Source organism: Manacus candei, unplaced genomic scaffold (assembly GCF_025592945.1).
Source record: "Manacus candei isolate 608988 ecotype Guabito, Panama unplaced genomic scaffold, ASM2559294v1 h1tg000017l, whole genome shotgun sequence".
NCBI lineage: Eukaryota > Metazoa > Chordata > Aves > Passeriformes > Pipridae > Manacus > Manacus candei.
This window is the reverse complement of record NW_026138065.1, coordinates 10,072,857-10,097,506: the sequence shown is the minus strand read 5'-3', so window position 1 is coordinate 10,097,506 and position 24,650 is coordinate 10,072,857. Positions and strand designations below refer to the sequence as shown.

At 37.6% G+C, this 24,650-nt stretch overlaps 1 protein-coding gene and 1 long non-coding RNA gene across 10 annotated transcripts in view; one reads left to right on the top strand and one right to left on the bottom strand.

Moving 5' to 3' along the window:
* Positions 1 to 330: 330 nt before the first annotated feature.
* The window catches only part of LOC127469122 (uncharacterized), a 43,983-nt gene continuing 19,663 nt past the window's right edge, over positions 331 to 24,650 (top strand). Inside the window, exon 1 of the long non-coding RNA XR_007903845.1 lies at positions 331 to 346. This is a non-coding gene — a long non-coding RNA (uncharacterized LOC127469122). The remainder of the gene's footprint in view (positions 347 to 24,650) is intronic.
* The window catches only part of BIRC6 (baculoviral IAP repeat containing 6), a 172,113-nt gene continuing 149,293 nt past the window's right edge, over positions 1,831 to 24,650 (bottom strand). For 8 of the 9 annotated variants that reach the window (XM_051783011.1, XM_051783014.1, XM_051783012.1 and 5 more), the window contains 9 exons: positions 22,411 to 22,621; positions 14,955 to 15,100; positions 14,013 to 14,123; positions 12,620 to 12,837; positions 11,778 to 11,939; positions 11,278 to 11,355; positions 6,573 to 6,761; positions 4,269 to 4,403; positions 1,831 to 3,234 (listed from right to left, as the gene is read on the bottom strand). In XM_051783011.1, the coding sequence (XP_051638971.1) occupies positions 3,055 to 3,234; positions 4,269 to 4,403; positions 6,573 to 6,761; positions 11,278 to 11,355; positions 11,778 to 11,939; positions 12,620 to 12,837; positions 14,013 to 14,123; positions 14,955 to 15,100; positions 22,411 to 22,621 (1,430 nt within the window). In that variant the 3' untranslated portion in view covers positions 1,831 to 3,054. Of the gene's footprint in view, positions 3,235 to 4,268; positions 4,404 to 6,572; positions 6,762 to 11,277; positions 11,356 to 11,777; positions 11,940 to 12,619; positions 12,838 to 14,012; positions 14,124 to 14,954; positions 15,101 to 19,670; positions 19,789 to 22,410; positions 22,622 to 24,650 lie in introns of those variants that run through there. The other variant, XM_051783015.1, reaches the window with a different exon arrangement.

Genomic DNA, 24,650 nt, shown 5'->3' with positions numbered 1-24,650 from the left:
CAGTATCTACCTTGAACTTATGTAAAAGATTTACAGAAGAAAAACGTTAAAAAAGCCCAACTAACAAGGCCAAACAGGCTGCTGTAGATCTTGTCAATCTATAGTCACACATACTTTATTCTGCTAGTACCTAAACATTTAACATGTAATTACTGGAGTGAAACTTGGAAGTCTTTTACAGCTTTCTTATGTTTCAAATTTCTTTTTTGTTTTTTTTTCCCTAGATTGTCATATTTGTTTTTTCCTGTATAGGAGTGGTAGAATTACAGAGGAGCATTAATCCATACATTTATGAACATCTTTTACCCACAGGAAATTCCAGAGGAAACCACCCAATCTTGCAGAGGTACCATCATTCATGTCCGTATGCAAAGAGTACTGTGCCTACAACTGCAGAACAGAACAGTCCTTTATGTGCAGCAATCAGTGTAATAAGGGGTTTGCTCTCATGGAGCACAGGGTCTCATAGATGGGCCAAGCTGTTTCCTCTCCCGCAGACAGTGTAGTTGAATCAGTCAGAAAAGCTTGGCATTGTTGTCTGTGATGCATCAGGAAACATTCCTCACTTACTCTGTGGTGTGGTCTTCCTCTGGCAGAGTGGCTACAGCAATTCCAATGGCTGGTAATGTCCCACACTACACTGCACAGCAACTGTAGTGGCAGCAGTGAATCTTGGGCCAAAGGCAGCACCAAAAAACATGGAGTGAAATTCCATAACGATCTAACTAGCAGTTTACTGCCCTTTGGCCTTCTGAAAATAATTTGTTATTTTTTAAAACATTTTCTACAAAATCAGCTTAACAGTTAAAACACAGGACTTGAATGGATAGTTAGAAACTGTGATCTATCTATACAAGTTTCTATTCAGTTTGATAAAATGGTAAGAGATGAGTCTACACACCTCATTGGATTTACTGTGATGTTACTGCAAGGTAGCATAGCTACCTTATGTATATAAAACCCTAAAAATAAGTATTTTGTATCTGTTGCCAAGTTCACAATTTACTTAGTAGACTGTAACACAGTTGCAAGTTATTAAGGATTGAATCTCTGCAATAATTTGGTACAATACCATTTTAGCTCGTGTTAGAGCAAAAAATGGATAATTGGTATGTGGATACAAATTAGAGTTTAATATCCCATGCAGCTGTTTACATTTGCTTAATTAAGCAGCAGTGACTTCACATTAGCATTGCTATGAAACCATAAATACATACCAGAGATGGAGGCACAATCATGTTAGCCACCCTCCTCATGTCAAATCAAGGCATGTTCAGTACTTTTTATTTCAATGTTGCATTTTAGTGGTAGAGAAAAAACTCTTCACTTTTAAAGAGGAGCTTCAGGTTTGATACATTTGGTTTTGGTATGAGTGCCAGGATTTTATAAAAAGACTACGCTCCTGTAGGCAGACAGTTTAGGCATAAGTGCAGAGCTTTAATGGAAACTCCTAACTTAAATATAATTGGAAGTCAGCGGGTAATTTTGCTTTTGGAGCCTTTACAGGAGTATCACAGTCACTTTGTACAGTAACAGAAAGTAAGTAAAATCCAGTCTATAAAAATGCAGTGCTGTTGTAACACTGAAGTTCTAACACTTTGACTATGCGGCATAAGCTCTTTGTTTCATGTATTTACCAGCAATTCTGGCACAGAGCTGCTTGTTTTCCTTTTTGATTAAGGATCCCCTGAAGTTACACAGATGTAGCTAAGTTGGTATTTTGAGAGGTATGTACAATCAGGACAGGCCTTGGATTAACACAACACATCAACAGAACAGAAAAATTGCACTTTGGTCAGGATTATCAGAACTAACTGTTAACCATCAGCATAAGAACACAACCTCAGTTGGTGCCATTTTTAATGATTAGAAATAATACATTGTAAAACAAAAAGTGAAAAAATTCCAGCGTGATACTTATAAACAAAGAACAAATAGAAAACAAAAACCCTTCGGTTTTGCCTGATTTGTAGTATTTATCATACAACAGATCATTAGTCTGAGGTAACACCAGTACTAATTTTTTAGTCCTTCAAGGACTACTCAAAAATTAAGAACAGTGATAGCAATGCATGTTATGTTAAAAGCGAGACTTGATTATTAAGTCAAGCAAATCTGTTACCCTTTTTAGTTAGGGATCTGTGGCTGCAAGTATAAAACTGGAAATAAGTCTATACAGTAGGAACTACAGAACATCGGAGTCCTGCGTGGCATGTCGCTAGCCCCTGTCAGCAATTAAGAGTACAGTTGATTATGTAAAAATCAGACATTTCAATACAGTAAAGACTTTTGTTCCAGAATAGCCCTTAAGAAATTTAGAATACTGTTCGTTTGCATAAAATAGCCAAAAAAAAAGATGAATTCAGAAGTCCAAATTTTGGCATGAGGTAAAACCATATGCATTTATTTCATCTGCATTTTAGATTTAGTATGCATAAAATTAAGTATGTTGACTGTAATGAATTCAGTCATACAAGTGCAAGTCTTCAGCTAAAATGTATTTTATGGCAGTTTATTTAAAAAATGTACCAGTAAATCATAAAAGAGGGATCATGTCCATTTAACGTTTATTGAAGTATACAGGAGGTTTTCTTTAGAATCAAATATGAGCATGAATATATGGCCAAACGTAAAATCTATCAAATTCAGTGAAAATTTTCTGACTTTAAATAGTAGCTGTAAGAATGACCAATATATATTCTTTGTTACAACCGCCCTCACTCTACAAGTAAAAAAAAATAATAAACATTCAGTAAACATTCTTTCCTAAGGTAGTTTCCCTTATATATCAGTGATTTATCCATTTTTTGTATACATAACTTTTTAAACATACCAATCAGTGGTTCTCACAATTGAAAAATAAAAGCACAAAAAAGTTTACACTCTTGTACAGGTAAATAAAAGATCATTTTTAATTAAACTGTATATCCTTAAGGGCATAGTATAGTTTCAATTTCATTACCTATTACATAATTAACTTCTTACATACAAATATTGACATATTTGGCTTGTGCTTCAAAGCCGTTGTGTCTACAAAGTCCATGTCAATGCGACTCATAACTTGAAATCAGTGGGGACATCTTTACTGCTGCTGGGTTTAACCTGTTCGTGCAACATGGTCTCTTCTGAGCTTGTTGTGGCACTGCATTTTTCTGTGGAGTCGTCAGTGTCTGGATCCAATCCTTCAGGACAGGGAAGTTTTAGAAGTTCTTCCCGCAACTGAGCTGTATGACGCTGAATATACAAACAGAAGTCAGTGTGGAAGGCCATAGTTAAAACAATACTTTTCACAACGTCAGACAACATAAGACAAACAAAAAGAGTGAGTAGAAAAGGTTTAAATGTACTATTTTAGTGACTGGATCAACTTCTCCCCCATACTGAAGGATTAGTACTTTCCTTTTATTGACAGAATAATTAGCAAGTGCTGCTAGGGACAAATTAAAGGCGGTCAACAGAATTGCAGCCAACAAGTGCATCAATATAAATGCTACACTATTTGTCTTGTGGTTGAGTCACATTTGTGTTTGGTGATTGCAGCAGAAACTGGCTCGGACTAGGTAGGTCATACAGCCCAAACAAATTCATAAAGAGTTCACGATGAGATCTGTTACAGATACGCAGAGATTTGTATACTGATCACAGTAACTTAACAAACAGTAACTTCGCTTTGAAGACCAGTCACATTGAAACAATGCAAGTCTAGCAATAGAAAAAAGAAGCCTTTAAAAATTCGGGGTTTGTATCTCAGGGGAAGAAAAAATCCCAAATAGAGGTGTGTTGTCTGTGCAGGCACAAAATATACAAATGATAATACTTGGCTAGGAAGGCAGAAAGCATTTATAATGGTTATAATTTGATTAAAGTAAACACAGGTTAAAGTGGCTGTAGTGGACCGCAGCTTAGTAACTGTGCTTGTCTACTCTAAAAGCTTGTCTTCTGGCAAGGAATTGGTTCTAATGCAACTTTATCATTAACATCTACCCACCCTTACTGCGAACAAAAAAACCCCTCTGTATCTTATGTAAGTATTCATAGAAACACAGGCAGGACAGGTGCTAAAGGAAAGTCCAACTTGTAGAAAAAAACCTGAGAAAGTGGAGTGCACATACATTTTATCTCTTACCAGCTAGGAAACTTAGGTTTGTTTATAGGTTTTAAAGTTGCCAGGGTTTTCTATTAGCACCATTATAAAACTCAGTCTGGGAGCAATTTTATTGCCCTTTGTCATCTTTGGATTAAAGGACATGAAATTATAAAAATCTCACCTTTAGAGCTGCTGCATGGTGGGACATAGTCCTGCCTACCCGTTTGTCACTGCTGTACTGCTGTATGTCTGCTATCCACTCCTCACACTGAGCCATGATCTCCACTCTTTTCAAGTAAAAGTGTTTGTGGATGACCTGCAAGAAAACGTTCCCAATGTAACATGGATAGAAGAAACATATACTTAAACAATACCAAATCTGCAAGACATCTGTGGGTCTAACTGAATATAAGGAAAAAGACAATCAGTATAAGGATAATTCAGCATTGAACCAGGCTGGAGATAAATTGTGGAATTTCTGTCCTTGGAGGTTTCCAAGACCCAACTGGAAAAAGCCCTGAAGAACCTGGTCTGAATTCAGCTGATGCTGTTTTGAGGAGCTCATTGGCCTGGATGTCTCTTCCAGTCTGTGTGAACCTATGATTTGTGTGCAGCCTGCCATTTCAGCAGTTGCTTGTGTTATCTGGGTGCAGGGTAAATGAGTACCAGGAATACAACAAGCAAAAGAGAAAGTGATAGCAGATTGCTACACACATTCTTCAGTTCCAGGATGAACTTACTACAAAGGCACAATGTATGGACGTTTAAGTTTGCACACAGGCAGTTACACAGATACAGTGTTAAGGCTTTTATTGCTTCCTTCACCACCCTATTTTACTAGAGAAGCACAGGTCTTCCCCTGTCACTAATCACTGGCTGCCCGAACAGAAAACAGATATGCAGAAATGCTGTCAACAGTAAGAGCATGGGAACATAACATGCTTCTGCAGAGAGAAAAAGGATCATACCAGCTGCTACAGAAGAGATGCAATCACAGTTACATGCCCTAGGCAGAGGCAGCACCTCTGGAGACAGCAGAATTCCCAGGCAATAGTAGTTGAGCTTTCCGCAGTTTTGGTAGGAGCAAGTATTTGACTGCAGAGTAATTTTGGTATTTAAGTACACATTTGGGTTTAAAAAACCAACCAATCAACCCTCACACAAAGTTGTGAAACTCTGCTTAGTGTTGGCTTTGTCCTAAACATTTTTCTAAAACTGTGAATGGTGAAAGAAACAATAAAATCAAACAAATTTTATTGAGCACAGAGAGTTCTTGGCAATATTGCAACTTAATTGGCAAAATCATCTTTCCCTCCGGAGGTTAGAGAATATAGCTATCTGTCTAAAGAGAAACTGCATATTGAAAGTGTGACTTCAATTCTGGATGCATTCCTTAAATCCATAATGGAGCTTGGAAGAACTCCCAAAGACTGGCAGTGTAGATCTCCTCAGCCTACCTGTCATTTAAGACACTAAAGAGAAGACAGTTGAGATTTTTGAAGACAACAGATGTCAGGATGTAAGTTCTTAAAGCCTTCAGTTTTCAGTATGCCTTTGCATTTATGTTACTGAATTGATCATCACTGTTAAGGTTCCTAAAATAACCCTACAAAAAACCTAGAGGTCTTAACAACAAGCAAGTGTCCCGGGAAAGTACTCAGATAATCTGAGAGATGTGTTTACATTTGGATGGGGCCACAGATGGAATCCAGTATTCTTCCAAAAGCTGCCTTTTTCATACCAGCAAGTGAAAAAGCTGAGCTGCAGAGTAAGCACAATATTGCTGAGACTCTTTTGAAGGAAGCTGCAGCAGCAGTAACCTGGGATTCAGTTACCAAATGCTGTAATACTGCATATCCTTCATTTCTGTATATGTGAGAAGAAACATGGAGCATTACTGTCAGGGAGCCCACTGCTTTCTTATATCTTCAATTAATTTAATCTCATTGTACTTCGAGAACTCCTTTTGCCAAAGTGATATTGTTACATTAGCTGGAAGAAAAGGACCTCTTAGCAGAGGTTATTTGATTATGTGTCACAATATTATCTTTATCATAGTCTTCTACTTACTGTCTTGGTATAGCTGAAGTGTTTCCTACTACTTACTTCAAATTTATGTTTCTTGGAAAAATACTTCCTGTTAGTTATGTAGATTAATGAGCAGACTAATGCCCATTTGTAGGCCTGATCAACAGTTTTTACAGGCAATGTAGAAGGTACCACTCGGCATTAAGAATGAGCTGAGCTGAATGAACCATGTTCTACCAAACTGCACCAAGCCTCTGCTCAGGTCAGCCCCAACTTGTGTGCATTCCCGTTTCCCAGAAAAGAATCTGTGAAGTCAGGTGCATCCTTATTCACTTCAGTCTCTTGAGTCAGTTGCCCCAGGCTAAAAACTGACATCTCATGCATGATGTTTCCAAATATTTGCATTATTCTTAATGCTCAAACAAGAGAAATATTTACTGTGTTTCACAAAACCTACCTCCTTAAAACATGGTGACGGATTTCTCATTTGTTCAAGCATTGCCCACTTGACTGTTGCCTGCCGTATATTTCCGTCATATTCTCTGGAGCTCTGGGTACCACTTGGAGTACCTCTTGATCGTTCATAACCTGGTTCATTAAAATATGGTTCTGCTACCAGTATTAGGGATTGGACAGACACTAACACCTGTCAAGAGAAGAAACTAAATATTAAAATTGTGCTACCCAAATATTTTTACAAACATACATAATTCTGGTCACCTTATGTGAGTGCAAACCCACTTCTATTGCAAAGCACTTTCATTTGTAACACAGGCTACGTCCGAGTTTTTAAACTGAAACCAGCACTAAAAATACAAAAACACCAAGTCCTGTGACTGTGTATTTGGCTCAAACACTAATTAAATGACAAATGTCGGTTCAAAAAAACCCCCGAACCAAACAAACACAAAGATACAAATATAAACACAAGGCAGTATTTACAGGAAGAAATGTCTGATTGTACCCTTTTCTGAAAGAGAGTGTATTTGTCAAGTTCTCAGTCAACAATTTTGATTTTTTTTCCTGTAGCTAAGCTTGCTAATTCTTCTAAATCAGAACTAGATGGAAAAGGAATGAGGGAGGTGAAATGCCAGGTGAACCACTGAAATTAATCTTGATCTACATATTCTCCCATTTTTTCTTTCTTTTTTCTTTCTTAGCCCTTTCATTTCATATTTTACAAAAAACAGTGTCATATGCCATTAAAACAAAATCTCAGTATTCCTCTTTAAATAGGAAAAAAAAATGTTGTCGATACTATATTAACAAAGCACCAACTATTCAGTGATTAGGAAATGAGTTTTCCCTCCTTCGATTCTACGATGCAGCGCATGTGGGAATAGATGTTTACATAAATACAAGGCATTTAACTATACACTCAGATATCCCTAATATAAAACAAATAATTAAATAGATACATAGGGCACTTAGGAATCCAAATGTATATGTACTGTATATTAATGATTTGATGACTTGCTAATTTTTCCAGTATTAAAACATTCATCCCTGTCAACTAACTTTTTTATTAAATGAAGGACAGATTTTTCTTATATACTTAGAACCAAGTTCAGCAACAATTTCAGGGATTACAATTCTGCACACAAACTTAGTTCCAAAACTGTAAAGAATTCAAAAATGGAGATTTGAACACTTACATTTCCTCAATAATTGAAAAGCTGATGATATGTTACAGATCTAGGAATGGCATTTCCAGCACTGGGCATACTTAGGTGCAAGATATCCATGTCAGGGCAGCTGTTTCTGGAACTGATTCTCCCCCCAGCCTGGATACAATTTAAAGCTTGAAGACATTCCCTAATTTAGCAGCCCAGTTTGTGAATTTGGATATGGAAGACAAAAGTCCTCCTTTTTCTTGGTAGATGCAGAATGTACAGCTTACAACAGATAGATACCATGCCAGTGGCAATTCAAAACTTGGGTTCCTTCACAGGGCAGTGCTCTGACAACTAGGTAGTTCTGCTCTGTGCTTATGTGTGGCATTCTCCCAGAGCTTCTCTTGTAGCAAAGCCAGCACAGAAGTGTTCCAGCTTTCCATACTCTCTGCGATGTGTACTCACTCCACAGACACAATGCTAAATCAGTAACTTGTATCAAAGCAACAGTCCAAGAATCAGCTGAATGACCCAGGTTAACCTCAGTCCCACTACCATCCCGTGGGAAAGCACCTTCACTCCTTTAGGTGCCACTGCACCTTGTTAGTTTGTAGTTGGGTAGTGGCTCTGCTTAAATTATAGCAGAGAAGGGCAATCTAGGGCAATCTGATGGATTGGGCACGTAGCTGTGCGGTGGGAAAAATAAAGTAGCATCCCTCAGTGAGCTGAGAAGGAAAATCTGTTCCTCAGGCAGGTGCTAGTACATGATACTGTGTGCACCATCACAGTCTCCTGTACCCACCCAGCATTCAGCTAGAAGAAGCCATGGCTATTTACTGTCAAACCTTACAGAATGTGCCTCACAAATCAGGTTCCAGCAAGCAAACCAAAAAAGGCAGAACATTAATGCAAAAGTGCTAAGCCAAGCCAGAGTACTCTAGGGCCGAGGCTTCGGGTACCAAAGGTGTTTTGGTGATCTGTGGCCTTTATGTGTTTCAGGAAGTAGCTGGGTTTTGCTTTTTAAAAATTTTGTATTTTAGATCTATATAATTGTTTTAAGTAGCTATGGTAGAGAAATTTGACACTGCAGCATTGTACTTTCTGGGCCCGAATAAGCAGCTGATACCTTGAATAATAACTGTAATGAATGAGAAACTCTACACTGATCTTCCAGTTTCCCTGGGTTATAAAAGTTAATTTCCTAAGTATTTTGGGTGGTCTGACAATAGTTCAATCTCTGAACCAGAAAAAACATGTAGTGCTTAATTCTTTCCAAGCAATTTATTTAGTCCTACAGCTGTTTTCCAAGTAATAGCTATAAAGTGTTTTTCTCCCAGTATGGTGGGGATGGGACTTTTTCCAACAGTTTTCATACTATTTTCAAAATGAATCTCGAAAAAAACTTTTAAATTTTAAACTCAAATGCTGCATGTGATTTCTAGCAATCAAATCTAACACTTTCATCTAAAAAAAAAAGGACTCTAGTGAAAATAAGACTTCCTAATACTCCCACCTTTCTACAATGATTTTACAGTTAAAGTCCAAAATTGCAGTTCATCTCTTCATTAAGAAATTTTATCTTGGGAGACTTGCAGTATGTAAGGAAGTCTTAGATACCTATCACAATGTTTGTCACTCCCATGGTGAAAAAATTTTTCCTAACATTTCATCAAAATTTCCCATGTCCCATCTTGTGTCAACTGGTACTTGTCCTAGTGCTTTGCATCTAGAAGAGGTACCTGGCTCCATCTTCTCTATCCTTTCCCCATTCAGGTATCGAAGACAGCAGTAAGATCTCTGCCACTGGTCCAGCCACTTTTCCAAACTCTTATAATACACATCTCATCGGTTTGGCTACAAGGTGCTAAGGGAGACTGTATCTTGCTGAAGTCAAAGTGAGCTACATCGACTGTTGTCCCTTTGTGCAAAGCCAGGCACCTCACTTTAGAAGGCAAGGGTAAGCTCTGTTCTGCCCAGTAAACCCACACTGCCTGTTCTCGTCTTCATGTACTTGAAAATAGCTTCAGGATTATTTGTTCCATAATCTTCCCAAGGCCCACAAAGTCTTGCTGACCAGCTTACAGCTCCCCAGATCCTCTCTCTTGCTGATCTTGAAGCTGAGTGTGAGATTTGCCAGGAAGCTCCTTTGATTGTTCTGACTGTCAAAGATGAGAGCTGATGGCTCCACAGTGATATCAGCTGGCTCCCTCAGCTAACCTGGATGCATTGGGTTTGGTTCCAAGAACATGTGGGTCCAAGCAGCTTGAATATTGTTTCCTCTGCTGTAAGTCCTCATTCTCAAAAACCTTCCTAGTTAGGGCTCAGAGACATGTGAAAGCAAACCTTACCCCTAAGAGTGAGGTAAAGATGACCTCTGCCTTTTCTATGCCCCACTGAGCAGTAGGAAAGCCTAAGGAAAATTTGTTCTTTTGCTGCCAGTATACTCACAAAAAGCTCTTCTTGTTCCCCTTTATACCCCTCACCATTTTAGAGCCCAGCTGAGCTTTAGTTTTCCTAATTTCTCTCCTGAATGTTTGAGTAATGTCCTTTTATTTCTCACAAGTAGCCCACCTCCTCTTTCTGCCTTCTGTGTACTTCCTTATTGCAGTTGATCTTAGGCAGGAGTTCTTTTTTACCCATGCTGGCCTTCTCCCTCTCCTGCTTGACTTCCACACACTGGAACAGATCATTCTTGAATTTTTAGGAGACTGATCAATCAGTTCTCCACAGCCAAACCCTGAACAAGCTGAAATCTGTTCTGCTGAAGGCAGTAATTCTATTATACTGAAACAGAAACTGTACAGGCTTCTAGGATTTGGAACAGAAAATGTACCTTGTGCTATGTAATTACTCCAAAGAAGGAATAAATTCAGAAACTGCCATAGGAAAGAAGCTTTACTTTTATTTAATGCCTGTGCTTATGAGTCAGTGCATTTCTATGAAATAAAGCTGCAAATTATAAGGACTCCATGTCCTTATAATGGTATTTATAAGGACCATATGTCCCAATAAATTCTGCTCTAATGTAACACTAATTGTTATTGAACACAGTATAGCTACACTGTAACTCCCTGCACCTCTATTCCTCTTGTAGACTTCGGAGGAGCACAGTTACAGTGTGCACTAGTGTACTACACCTTCTCATCTCTCACAATGCGGAGTCTCTTTTGTCTTTATCATAAAAAAACTTGTGATAATTCCAGGAGGAATTATCTTTTCTTTTTCTTCTTTTTTTTTAATTTTAAAAAATAAAGCACTTCAAAGCATCTGAGCAGAACCGGTGCAGGAACGATCTGCGGACGTGAACGGTTGCTCTTCAAGACAAGACCAATAAGAAATACTGGTTTCAAAGAGCACTTTGAAGAACTTCTCTACTCTACAGTGTTCCTTTTCTAGTGTTCCAAGGGTGTTTTCTGGACTTCTGTCCTATTTATGTTTATTTGAAGAAGAAAATTCTGCTTTAAAAATTCTACAAAAAGAATCCTTAGGACCAACAGACCACTTACTACTCCTAGATGACATCCTGAAGAGAATGAAGAAATTGCTCACCTGCAAAAAACTTGATGTTTGGGGATTCCATTTCTCTTCTGGCCTCCCATGCCATGTGTTCAGTATGCTTAAACACACCTGAAAAGGTGATGTTATTAATACCACAAATATTATGACAAAACTGTTCTGCTTGGACAGCACAGAATGTTAACATTACATTAATTTATTTTTGATAAACTTTTGTATAACTTCATTCTAAAAGTCAAATTTGTTTCCTATCACAGAATCAATTAGGTTGGAAAAGATCCTTTGAGATCATCAAGTCCAATCTATGGACAAACACCACCATGTCAGCCAGACCACGGCACTAAGGGCCACATCCAGTCTTTTTTTAAAGACCTCCAGGGATAGTGACTTCATCACCTCCCTAGGCAGTCCATTCTAATGTCTAATCACTCTTTCCGTGGTGAAATTCCTCCTAATGTGGAGAAACTCCTCCTAAACCTCCTCTGGCATACCTTAAGGCTTGTTACTCTAACACAGGGACCAAGTTGACCTACCTTGCCATCATTGTAGAGGTTTGGATTAAATCTCACGCTGTGGCCTCCAGTTGTTTCCAGATTCACAAGTGGGGGGGAATTAGGATAGTCTTGTGGGAAATACACATCAAATTCAAAGCAACCATTTGCGTAAGGGGTGTCTGCAGGACCAGTAATGAGAACCTACCATTGTTAAAAAAAAAAAAAAAGAAAAACTCTTAACCCCCTCCATCCTTATATTTCTCACACAGTTGAGATTTGATAAATTACATGAAGCATTTTATTTCCACATGGTATTTAGCAGAAAATATTATTAGACACCATAACCACACACAGGCTGTCATTCTGTTCATTTTGATACTGTGGGTAAGTGAAGCCTTTGCGAACATTCCTTTTTCCAGATTACAAATGGAAAGCAAGACAGAAGGAGGTAAAACTCTTCTCCATATTGGATGCTATTAACAGAATGTTTCCTCAGGTCCAGAGACACTCTGTATACAGAGACACTCTGTAGTACTTCTTCATACCTACTGCCTACCACTTAAATGGTCACAGGCAAAGATACACTTTGACCATAATGGAGAAACAAAATTAAAGTTTTCCCTTTGGAATAGCTGAAGAAGAATGAACTTTGTTCTGGGAATTCTCCTTGGCTGACAGAACACTCCTGGGGCAGATGGACTCTCCCTGCCAAGTTATTGAGAAATCAGAATCAGACTCAGATACTATTCCTTACGTTAACGTTTGGACAGCAGTTAAAGTACACATGAAATGCTTCTGGTTTTTCCTAAGATTTAAAGCACCTTCTTAAAAATTTATATGCCAAGCTGAAGAGAGGAATAAAAATAACTTTGCTCCTTTACCTTCATGATGTCAAGCCGCTCCTCATCACAACGTACAAAAACGCTGGATGAGGATGAGAGAGGCAGTGAGGTTGAAAGAGTCACAGCTTCTTGAGCAAGACGTCGGGCTCTGGCAGCACTGTTGGCGTCACTTGCATTTTTTACCTGAGACATGTAGTGGTAATTTACTTTAAAAACCAATTTTCCGTCATCGTCTTCAGAAACCATTTCAAATGTATCTAGAAGAAAATTTTAATGCATCAGGAAAGGAGTGAAGTTAATAATGAATTAGTCTTGGATAAAGATTCTGACTATTAAAATCAGGAAAGTTTAATTTGCATTACACTAATGTACAAAACTACATATTTTGCGAGTTAACAGTGATCACAGAAAACAAAGCATTAACAGTGCTGGGTTGAAATAAATTCTGCAGCAAATTTACAAGCTTTCACATGCAACTTGTCACATATACACCATTCCCAATTTGGAAAGCTACCAGCTACTCCAGATCAGGAATGTAATGACACGAATACATAATAATGCTAATAATGGAATTTGTGTGATGCCAAGTGCTGGTTGCAATGTTATCAAAGAATCACAAAAAATTACAGCGGAGCTGGTTTTCTTGAATCACTTGCTATGCAACATCTGCAGCTCGGCTGCCAGAGCGAAAAGCTCCCATTACAAACCTCTCTATCTCCTACTCTTGGCATATACTCCAAAAACATTTGTGAGAAAAACTGCTTACAAATACAACAGCAAAGTAAGGTGACTGCAAATGCTGTCACTGCAACTAAAAAAATACTCAGAGAACACGTTTTTGCAAGAATGCTGTACCTTTTTTTGGATAAGATACTATTAGTTCTTCATGCCTTTTTCTTTGGTAACACATTCCCCCTATGGCCAAAGTAAGGACTGATTCCTATCACATTATCCAAATGCAACATATTGGATTCCATGAAAGGACAGTGAAATTTACCACAGTTCCATTTAAAAAACATGTTTTGATTTGGATTCTATTCTATTTAAAAAATAAAAGCTACATAAACATATACATATAGAACCATATATGAGCTTTAAAAAAAAAATAATCAAACAACACTTCAATGTAACTTGAGAACTGAAAGACTCACAAATCATTACCGTAATGAAAACACAAACACCATCATTAAATTCATCTAGTCCCTTGAATTACTCTAGCATATGCTTAAAATATTTCTTATTAGTTCAAAGCGTGCATGAGTTGGTAACCTGAAAATACAGACTTATTTAATTTTCCATATGTGAAAGTTATTAGTGGTCGCATATGTAAAACAGTTGTTAATTTTAAAACACTAAGGAATTCCATCCAACAGAACACATATTTCTTCTGTGTCTGCTTTCTAAACACAAACATTCACGCTTCTCAACCTACCAAACTGGAGTTTTTTCATGACAGCCACATACTTTTCTTCAAGAGACCGTAAAACAGACAAAGGCTTGGGCTTCACAGCAGCCTTTTTGGAGTATTCAGCCATCTTCTTTTCTGTTATACAAAATGTGATGATTATTTGTAGTTACCTATGTAATTCTGAGACAAGCACAGCAAGCGTTTGGGGATTATTTAAATTGAAATGACATTTTATGGTTACATTCTTTTGCAGAGAAGTCTCAAAAATCTCTTTTTCTCACTACTGTATATTTCATTATCTGAACAGCTTGAAGTAAATAAAGGTCATAATCTCAGCTCAGAAATAATTAATGACTGCTGCTGTTATGAATATTTTTTTATTGTTTCTTTTATTTTTTTTAATTTAAAACAAGAAGCTTGCTTGTGTGGATGGCTATTTCCACATGAATTCTTGGACTCTCCAAAATCAGGAGCTGATTATACATGCCTTTAGAAAATCCACTTCCCTGATTCAGCTACCTTATCTTTAGTTTTCTTTACTGGACAAGCAGATGGTGCTTTGAAATTCTGCCGGTTCAGTCCAGGTTTTAGACTTTCTTTCTGCATTCATCTAGTCAACAGTTAATCTAATTGATAAGATTTAGTTTTAAAAGCAAATGCCTTACTCTTAAAGATCACATATGTTGCTCTTTTCTGCCAAGAAAAACAATAATAAAAAAGGTGCTACGTACCTGTGCTGGAAGTTGTGAGGTTTACTCTAACTTACTTGAATTATTCTGTTTCCTGATCAAAACATTTAAGACTACCACAGGGTTCCAACCACCTTTGAAAACGCAGTCAGTGGTTGGGGACAGAAAGGAAGTATTTTGTCTTGCTTTTAAGCTAATTTTTAAGTTATCTGTCAATGACTGCATTACAAATAAACACTATATACTTTATATACTTATAAAAGTATTTCTATTTTACCTTGGTTTGCTTGGCGCAAACTGGTAGTAGCAGCATAAACTATCTCCGCGGTCTTTTGGATGTCTGGTACCAAAAGGGTCAATCCCTCTGGTTCTTGATCAGAAGTATCTGGTTTTACTCCTGCTTTAGCTTTGTCTTTTTTAGACCTGTATGGGGCAATGAAATAGGATACAGCATGAGGGAATATTTTTCAGCCAGAATATTTGTAAACAGGGAAAAACAGCAAAGCTAAAGGAATCAAGATTAAAACAAGCCTTCTAAAATGGAATGTTCTCTCTCTATCTCCAGGTTAATCACTGAATGTAGCAATCAGTTGCAACAACACTGAACATGCCGTCCTGCTTTGACAAACAGATGTACATCTGATACAACGAGTAAAAATATGAACATAAAGCCAGCAACACCAGTATAGCAGTTTCTGCTTCAACCTTTCAGTACTCGATTGTTCAACTGCATGCTGATCTTATGTTTGCACTTCCACTAAGTACTAGAAAAACTTACAAAATCAGTCTGACAAAGATCATGTCATGTCATGAATGTGCGTTTCATCCATGCAGACCCTGCGCAAAACTAAGTCCTAAACAGGTAATAAAGTATTCTTTCTTGCTACACAATCCACTAGCAATTATTGAAAATACACCAATGGTAAAACTGCAGGAAACCTCTAGTGAAAATTCACAGCATGTATATGAACGGCAACCCAGGCATCACAGGACAGTAGATCAAACATGACGTTTGTATCTCTCTGCAGTTCTCTTCTGGGCTACAGAGATTTAGACCTTTTATTTCAATGAACAGTTGATTGTAACAATTTAAAAAATCTTAATATATAGAAGGCATCTAGATTATGTTGGATGTTTATAATCTAAGTATTGCAAATTAAAATGTCAATTTAAACACCTGAAATTTTTCTAATGACATAATTTTAATATACAGTATATACTAACACCGTTGTTTGATAGAAGCTAGTTGCCTAGTAATTTAAGATATATTTAAATATTTAGATTGTGACAATCAAGTCTTTACTAGCATATATAGTCAAATGTTGAAATGAAGATAATGGTATTTGATATGAATGTAACCTAAATGTAAAAGCTTCTGTTTTTTAAGAACTAATATAAATTTACACTGTCATCCTGCAAAACTTAATAGATTTTAATGCTAACAGCCCCCAAATTAATTTTTTTTAAATTTATAAATTTTTTGTTTCAATAGCACTTGTTCATTTTAAAACCCAAACAAGTTCAACAGCCAAGATACACTGGTTTTCTCTTTACCACTACAATATCTAGATGCAAACCAGAAAACTATCAACACAAGAAAAAATAGCAACTTAATGCCTTGATGTACCAAACATATTTAGCAGTATTTTATTCTAGACTGAAATTATGCATAATGAATGAGTCTCTAAACTATTCAGTAAAGGTGATTACAGTAATACTGAATACAGTCTTTGTACTCTACCTAATCAAATGAGACTATCCCTAGAGCATTAATAACAAAATTCATTACTGCAGCACAGTACATTTTCCCTGTTCCAGATTTGATCCAAAAGGATGTTAGCCCATTGTTGACTTCAAGCAATGCTGAGCTTTTAGATCCTCAAATTTAGGAGGAAAGCACCAGAACCAGCACCAGGCAGCATCTGAGGAACAGTTTAAGACATAGAAGCAGCAGCTGCCTCTCCCATTCATACTGTCCAAAATCCTTGTTGTTGCATTTTTACTTGTGGAAAGCTAGGCCAACATTTTTAAATAACCTACTAGGCACATTCAGAAATGTCTATTTAAAGCCACTAAACCTCAGTGACAACGTGTTTTAATGCCACTGACATACTAGCAGCTACCAGTCCCAAGAAAGGTATACAGATTTAGATCTGCCTGCTATTGACGTAGAAGCCTTAAGCTATTTGCTACAAAACCCTTGGAGAAATTCTGGCTGAAGTGAAATGTCAGTGGGCTTTATCAAAGAGAAAGATGTGTGAAAAGCCATATAAATGTGCTTAGTGAAGGTACTGAAAGAGAAATGAATTACAAATACGTTTTCAAGACAGTTATCTTGTAGGTCTTTCATCTTCCACATGGTTTCACAATTTAAACTACTCGTTTTTTTGTTTTTCTTTCTACTTTGACTCAGAATAAAAAAAATTAAGGTGTTTGCCCCGCTAAACAAAAAGCCTAACAATTCCTATATATATCGTGAGTTACTGACAGCAACCACCTCAGCAGACAAAGAATATATATCCAGTTGAAGCAGTAGGAAAAGGAGACATCTGATCAAACACAAACTTTCAGTACCAATAGTATAATTTCCTCCTGTTCTCCCTGCTGTATAGAACAGTTACATTTCAGCATTTTTGAACTATCAAAAGAGAATGTATTCTCCTACATCTCCTTTGCCACCCAATGCTGTCCACTGTAACCATGAGCACAACAGACAAACCTCCCCCTTCTCCTCAGAATATACTTTTTAAATCAAGTGTTTGCAGAACAGCTCTACCCTGACACCTGTAGTTATCTGGGGCTTATGTGATGATCTACATTACCAAGCTGCCTAACTTCTGAGTCAGGCCATAACTGTGGAAGAACAGTTTAGGAAGCAAAATGCAGAAATAAATCTAGTTCAGACACACTCTCACCTCACCCCTGCCCCATCCTGATCTCATTTTTTACCTCGATCCTTCCTAATCAGGGATTTCAATCAGTTTCTTAGGGAGTATAGGGTAGCTGGTATCACAAAAATCCCAAGATCAGACATACCGCATCAACATTTGGTTTTCTCACACAAGTCTTCCTTGTATAGTCTAATGGTTAGTTAGGGTGAAGATAACTTTTCCCCCCACTTTTGGGGAAAAACCCAAATGATATTGCCACAACTTGCAAGACTCCTATTAGTGATGACCTCCAGTTTTATTCCCTCATTTTGTTTTCCTACCTTTATTTGATCCAAACCTTTTGCTATAAGAATACCAATTTAGTGCAATCAATCCCATACAGCCCATAAGATTATAGTATCATAGGCCCATAGAAGGGTCTGGGTTGGAAGGGACCTTAAAGATCACCTAGTTCCAACCTCCCTGCCATGGACAGGACACCTCCCACTAGATGAGGTTGCTCAAAGCTCCATCCAGCCTGGCCTTAAACACTTCCAGGGATAGGGCATCCACAACTTCTCTGGGCAACCTGTTCCAGTGCCTCACCACCCTCACGGCAAAGATTTTTTTTTGTACTGTTTAATCTAAACCTACTCTCAGTTAAAAGCCATTCCCCCTCATCCTGTCACTACATGCTCTTGAAAAAAGCTCTCCTGTAGGCATCTGCCTCATTATCTTATTCTCTACAACTTTAGTATTATACACAAATAGTTTGAGAAATATAACAGTACTTTACAGTTTCTCAGTTTATTTACAATCAAAGAATGGTAAATCAAATATTTCCCTAGACTCTAGATGGGAAAACCTGTCAAAAGATTCCCAGTAGCATGTACTTTCACACTGACCATAATTTTTTAAAGTTCACACAGCTTTGCCACCTGAGACAGAACTGAACTTCATTGCAGACATGAGCTATTACACTTAATTTTATATTTCTTTTACATGAGAAGACTACAAAGCCCCCTTTCTAAAATCATATCCTTAAAATATGGTTTATAATGATTATTAAATAAACGCATTTTAAAAGAAAATAAAGAACAGGTGCACTATAAGATTAAAATCCCATGTGAAACAGCTGCGGACCTGAAGATGGAGGTGTGAAGCTACTCTATGTGTCATACATAAAAATGTGTGTTATACACAAGTGCTTCAGAGGCACAAGTAGAGCCCCAGCCCAAAAGAGGGAGTTGTTGCGAATTATAGAGCTCTCCCAAAACTGTATAAAGGAGGAGATGAAATACCAAAATTAAAGTGATAAACCCAGTAAGATCTTTCAGCTCTTTCCTTGCACTCTATCAGCCTGCATATAAATTTATGTATGCAGATAGCGAACAGTTTTATCAAACTCCTGAGCTTTAATGTAGGACAAACCTTTATTTAAATGTTCAGATTTTCAGTGTGGAGGAGGAGCCAAACATTTAATTTAGACACAGAAACTTCCTCATACAGTTTTTCAATCACTGAAGAAAAAGCAGAGAAAATGTCAACTCATATTTATAGGGATGACAGTCACTAACACATTTGCTAGAAGAGACAGTAATGTACATGCTAATAATTTAAGCCATTAATTTAGCTTGTACTAGAAGATGACAGCCTTCTCTTCATGCTGTGCTAAATGAATAATGAACGATACACTCCCAAGGCAACTTTAATTTTCAAAGTCAATACTAATACTTACTCACCCGTGCCTGATACTTAGAGGTAAATGTGATGATACAGAATGATACCCTTATCAAAGCATTCACAGAGTAAAGCAAATGAACCATTCAGCCCCTGTGTACCACAGGGACAGTGCTTACAGCACAATGTTGCTCGGTCTCAGATTGACACTCAGTTTCCTGGGATAAAACTATCATAGGTTTGCAACTGCAGTATCATTCAGCCCTCATTGTCTCCCCACATTTGTGCCTTCCAGCAATTCACAGATTCTTAAACAAATCTCCTGAAATCAAGCAAAACAAGCAAGGGACCATCCCCCTTTGCACATGACCACTGGTAAACACTGGTAACCTCCTCTGAGATGGCTTCACATACTCCTCTTGGAGGCTTCAAGCACTACTTACAGGCACTAAGCTGAAGCATTCCAAAACAGCAGAGGCTGCAAGACTGCTCCCTGCAGACAACCATCAGCTCCAAACATGAGCTTGAGAGTACAGCAAAAGGAACCGACAGTTGTTCTGTCTTTTAAAGAAAAATCAATTAAAAGAAATTAGGCCTTGATTCTTGGGGCCCAACTATAAAGAAAACATTTTGTTGGCAAAACGCACCTTTTCACATTGAAGTTCTGCAAAATATCAGTGAAGACAATGAAAAGCCATAGGAGGAAAAATGCTTCAGGCCTACCTGGTTGTATCTAGCATCCCCATGCAGCACAGTTAGCAATTTTAGACACTGGCTTGCTAGACTACACATCACACAAATAAGCAATCGGCTTATTTTGCCAAAATCAACCATTTGCCACAAAGCTCACCCAGCAGATGGTGGTTCCGATGAGCCTGCTTTGCTACACGTCAGCACCTCTGCAGCAGAGGGCTCAGCCACCACAGCAAACTACTGGCTCAAACTCAGCCCTCGTGGCAACATCAGCCTGACTGCACTCCAATGAGTGATGGCTTTTGACTCCCAAGCAGTCAAACAGTCATGAGAAATCATCTCATACCTAAATGTCTTCTCCATTATCCAGAAACTTCCCAATTTTCTAACAGAATATTATGGCCTTTGAAAGTAAAGGAAATTCAATGTTAACTGGAGTCCAAAACTAAAACTGCTCCACTTAAATTCTGGACACAGCTGCTCCAACATGGAGATGACATTTGGTAGATGTGCAAGTCTGCTGCTCAGATGATAGGAAGTTTTGCCTTTGAAACTAGAACCCATAATTATGTTGTTGTTCTGGCAATTTGACTTAAAAGGAACAGCAGATTGTCCATCTAAGAAATTCATGCCAACACTTGCTTATATTTCTGGCATGCCTTCAACTAAAATGCCGAGAACTCAAACCTTCTACCCCAATGATTCCAGGCTGTTCAGCCTGTTGGTGTTTTCATCTTTGTCTATGAACTGCTTAAAAGATAAACAGCATTATGCTTAAACCAACCAGTGAAAGACAAGCTTTCCTTTTCTGCTGACATATCAAAGTAATATAAGAAAATTGTACAGACATTGTAACTGAATCAACTAGGGAATTCTTATCAAATTCATCTGATGCTAAAAATAATACTGATTGTAATTCTAGAATTCTTCTTTGTTTTCAGATCTTAAGTTGGCACTGAAGAACTAACTAGTCATACCACGTTTATTTTACCAAATTAAAAAGAGATTATGAGTAGTAGTCATGTGCCATTCTCTCTTTTTAGAATTCAGCCTGCGGAAGTGACATGAGAAGATACAGGTATCCATGACCATTAAATCTGAGGCTAACGGATGACCAGATCAGCAAAAAAAAAAAGAAAGCCCCAAATCAGTGATTCTGGTGGATAATTACATACATATATATTGGAAATGGATTACATAGAAGCCAAATATATTTTCTTTTTTATTTTAAGAAGATTACAATATACTATGATATGCATAATATTACCAGCAAGCACAAGCCGATTTTTTTAGATGGGTATCCAACATAAAGAACTGGTTTTTGTCCTTCCTAGTTCTGTTTCTTTTACACTAATTCAGCAAAAAAAAAAAATCCCATTACAGGTACATTACATGCTTGATATGCAAGACTAGCAATCTCAGTCAAGGATTAGAGAAATTTCTGGGTAAAGTCCAGTTCATCAGCAGTTACTAGAAAGAGCTTCCATTAATTAGATTCCTTCTCAGCGAGTCTTTCGGGTAATGGCTGGTAAATACTCCAAGTTTAAAGTGGGAGAAAGAACATTCTACACACACCTTTTCCTGACATTATATTTACCTTCTTTTCATGATATTTCAGCATATGCTTAGACATAGCACTAAATTTCACAGAGAAGGACAGGTTATTATTTCTTAACAAGACTATGCAAGACTATGCAAACCTACCAGCTTCTATGTGTCACACCAAAAACATTCCTTGTAAATAGTACAGTAATACAGACAGATAGATAGATATAAATACAAATCTAGATCAAACAGCAGGTATGTTTTCACTCTGGACTGCAGCATCCATTCAGAAACATATACAGAACTGAATTTTCTTTCATTTCCATATTCATAACATGTAAGAACACATGTCCTGGTTCTGGCTAGGACAGGGATTATTTTTGCAGTAGCCAGGAGGAAGCATGGCCAGGACCCGAGGATTATTCTATAACACCTCACGTCACTGCTAGGGGTGGGGGGAAGGGAGTCTTCCAGGGAGAAGGGGTTCCTTCCAGTTGAGTAAGCATGGTGGAGGGAGCAGTGGGGTGGTGCCAGTTCCGAGCCAGAGGGAGAGAGGTTGGGTGGCATCAGTGAGCTGGTGGGAGCGGTTGGGTGGTGCGGCTGGAGTCAGGTCAGGCTCTGTAGTCGGGTCATTTTTGCATGTGAATCACTTTCTCATTTGTATAGTTTTGTTATTAATATTGTTGCTGTTATTGTTAATTTTCTTATCTCATTGCTGTTTCCAGTAAATTGTTCTTATTTCAACCCATAATCTTTAGCTTTGGTGCCTCCAATTCTCCTCTCCAGCCTGCCACAGAGGGAGAGGAAGGGGGAGGGGGAGGAGTGAGAGAGGGGCAGTGTGATTTGGAGAGTCCCAGTGGGAACACTAAATTGAGGAGCACTGTTCCTTAACCACAACAACACAATACAGTTTAAATGAAGGTTAGGGCTAATAAAAGTGATTACCTCAGTCGGTTGGTATAGGTATCTACACAGGTCTTCATTTTAGCCAACAAAGTCCCAACAGAAGCTTGTGACTCACACTGTTCTTCCTCCTCTTCACTACTTTCTCCTGACAGAGGAAGAAGTAACGGTACCATCGATGTGCAGGATGCAATAGCCCGGAGTAATTCTAGCAGAGCTCGGTAAAGGGGAACGTGTCGGGCCATATCCAAAACTAAGAGAGACAAACAGTTTACAAAAATTAATAAAATTGAAGATCCTTCCACTCAGTACAGATGTTTTGAATGGAACACCTAGATACTAATAATTATTAAAATATGAATAACATTTAAGGGTAAAATACAGTATTCTGTATTAGCCACTTATAATTTGTTTTAATGGACCTGTCCTAAAAAATATTGATAAGATGCGTGTAAAACAAAGGTTAACAAAAGACACAAGTGAACAAAAGTGCTAAGAGGATTACCACATGCTATATTAATTTCTAGTAGCCTAATATACAGTCCTGGCTTCAGTTGTATGCTGACAGTAACCATAAGCAAAAATCTATGGAGGAAAAATTGTAACCTATGGCATAGCAGAGTAACATTTGCTGAATCTAATAGCATTAATAAAGCATTAATAAAGACTTTCATGTCACCCACTTTATTTACAGTTATCTTCTCCTTTGGGAAAATTTGTTTACATTATTGCAAGAATATTTATGGCCCTTAAATGAAGCTATCTACTTAGTAGAAGTCTAGTTTTGCTCCCTTTTGTGGAGAAAGTATCTTTTTAAAAACCATTATGCATTCTTCGGGGCATGCAAAGGCTCTAAAGGAGATGCAAATTTTATCTGCATACATATGAACCACAAAACAGTACAGATGTGTAATAATATATACTAAGCAAACCTCACTGTCTTACTGCTTTTCAATGTGATGTATATGTATTACAGAAGTAACTTTGGGTAGACTATAGATATCAGCTCCTCTGATCAGGAAAGACAGGCAGAGATACACAATTCTAATGGATTCTCTAGCACCACATTGTTTATTTTTCTTTTCCACTTGTTTGGACAAATATGTAATGGATGTCATTTCAACTGACTTTGTATCATTAACAGAAATCCTGAAAATGTAGCAATAGGCAGATACTTTAACACAGCTGCCTCCTCTGTCCCTAGGACATGCTATTTTTAACCTAACTGCAGAAAAAATTTGCTCTAGTTTAAAGTATTCACAAATGACTGAGTTTATGATAAAATAAATTTATGCTTTTTCCAACAAAAAACTGCAGACAACAAAAAGCCCCTGACAACTTGCATTAGGACAGAACAAAGCACAGAAGAACTCTTTAATGTTTCATTTAGCGCATCTCATCCTCCAAGCTAAAGCAGATCACAAACTTTCAACTCCTGTCACCAAACCCTCAGCTCTAAATACAGCACGATGGGACAGTATAAATAGCCAAGCTAAATTCAAGTAGCTGGTTTATGCAGGTTTAAAGCTGGATTTATCTCTACCAGGAGTTCTTTGATCAATAGCTTGCTATTTATTTCTTGAATATATTACAATGGCACAAACTCTTAACTGGGTGAAGTGCTGTTGAAGAGGAAGAAAATTTAGTGAAACAAAGTATTAATCTGCCAGGCCTGGCATCATGGCTCTAAAATTATCCTCTGTCAAAGTATTCCATATATTTAAAGAAAACTTCACTGAATTTAAATATTGGCATTAAGAAAACCAGTTTCAATTATCTGTTAATGCTTACATTTTTCTTATATATATATGTCTCCATTTCTTATGCTCAATCTCTAGTGAACAATGGTTGCCTACAGAAAAAGCCCCACAACATGCAAAAAGGCCTTAAATTAAACACAAATAGATCTGATGATGTACAGATTATAAAAGAACAAACAACAACCCACAACAAAACACAAAAAAGAAAAAAGAAAAAGAGGTGGGGAGGGGAAAGAAAGGGCAATCATAAAACCTGGCCATAAACCCCCTCCCACCTGTAGAGCTAAAGACCAAGTTGCTCCTCAGTTTAATTAATAGCTGTTTATTATGAGGATAGTGAGTGAGGGAGAGATATGACCTCTTAGATAACCACAGCATTTCACTCTGGAAAGCTTTTATTTATTTATTTTAACAATGAAATTTTCATGAGGCCAGAATATATAATTTTGAGTCCTTCAATGCTGGCTTGCCCTCTCCTTTGCTAAATGGGTAGTTAAATTCAAAATTACTGTCATGAAGGGA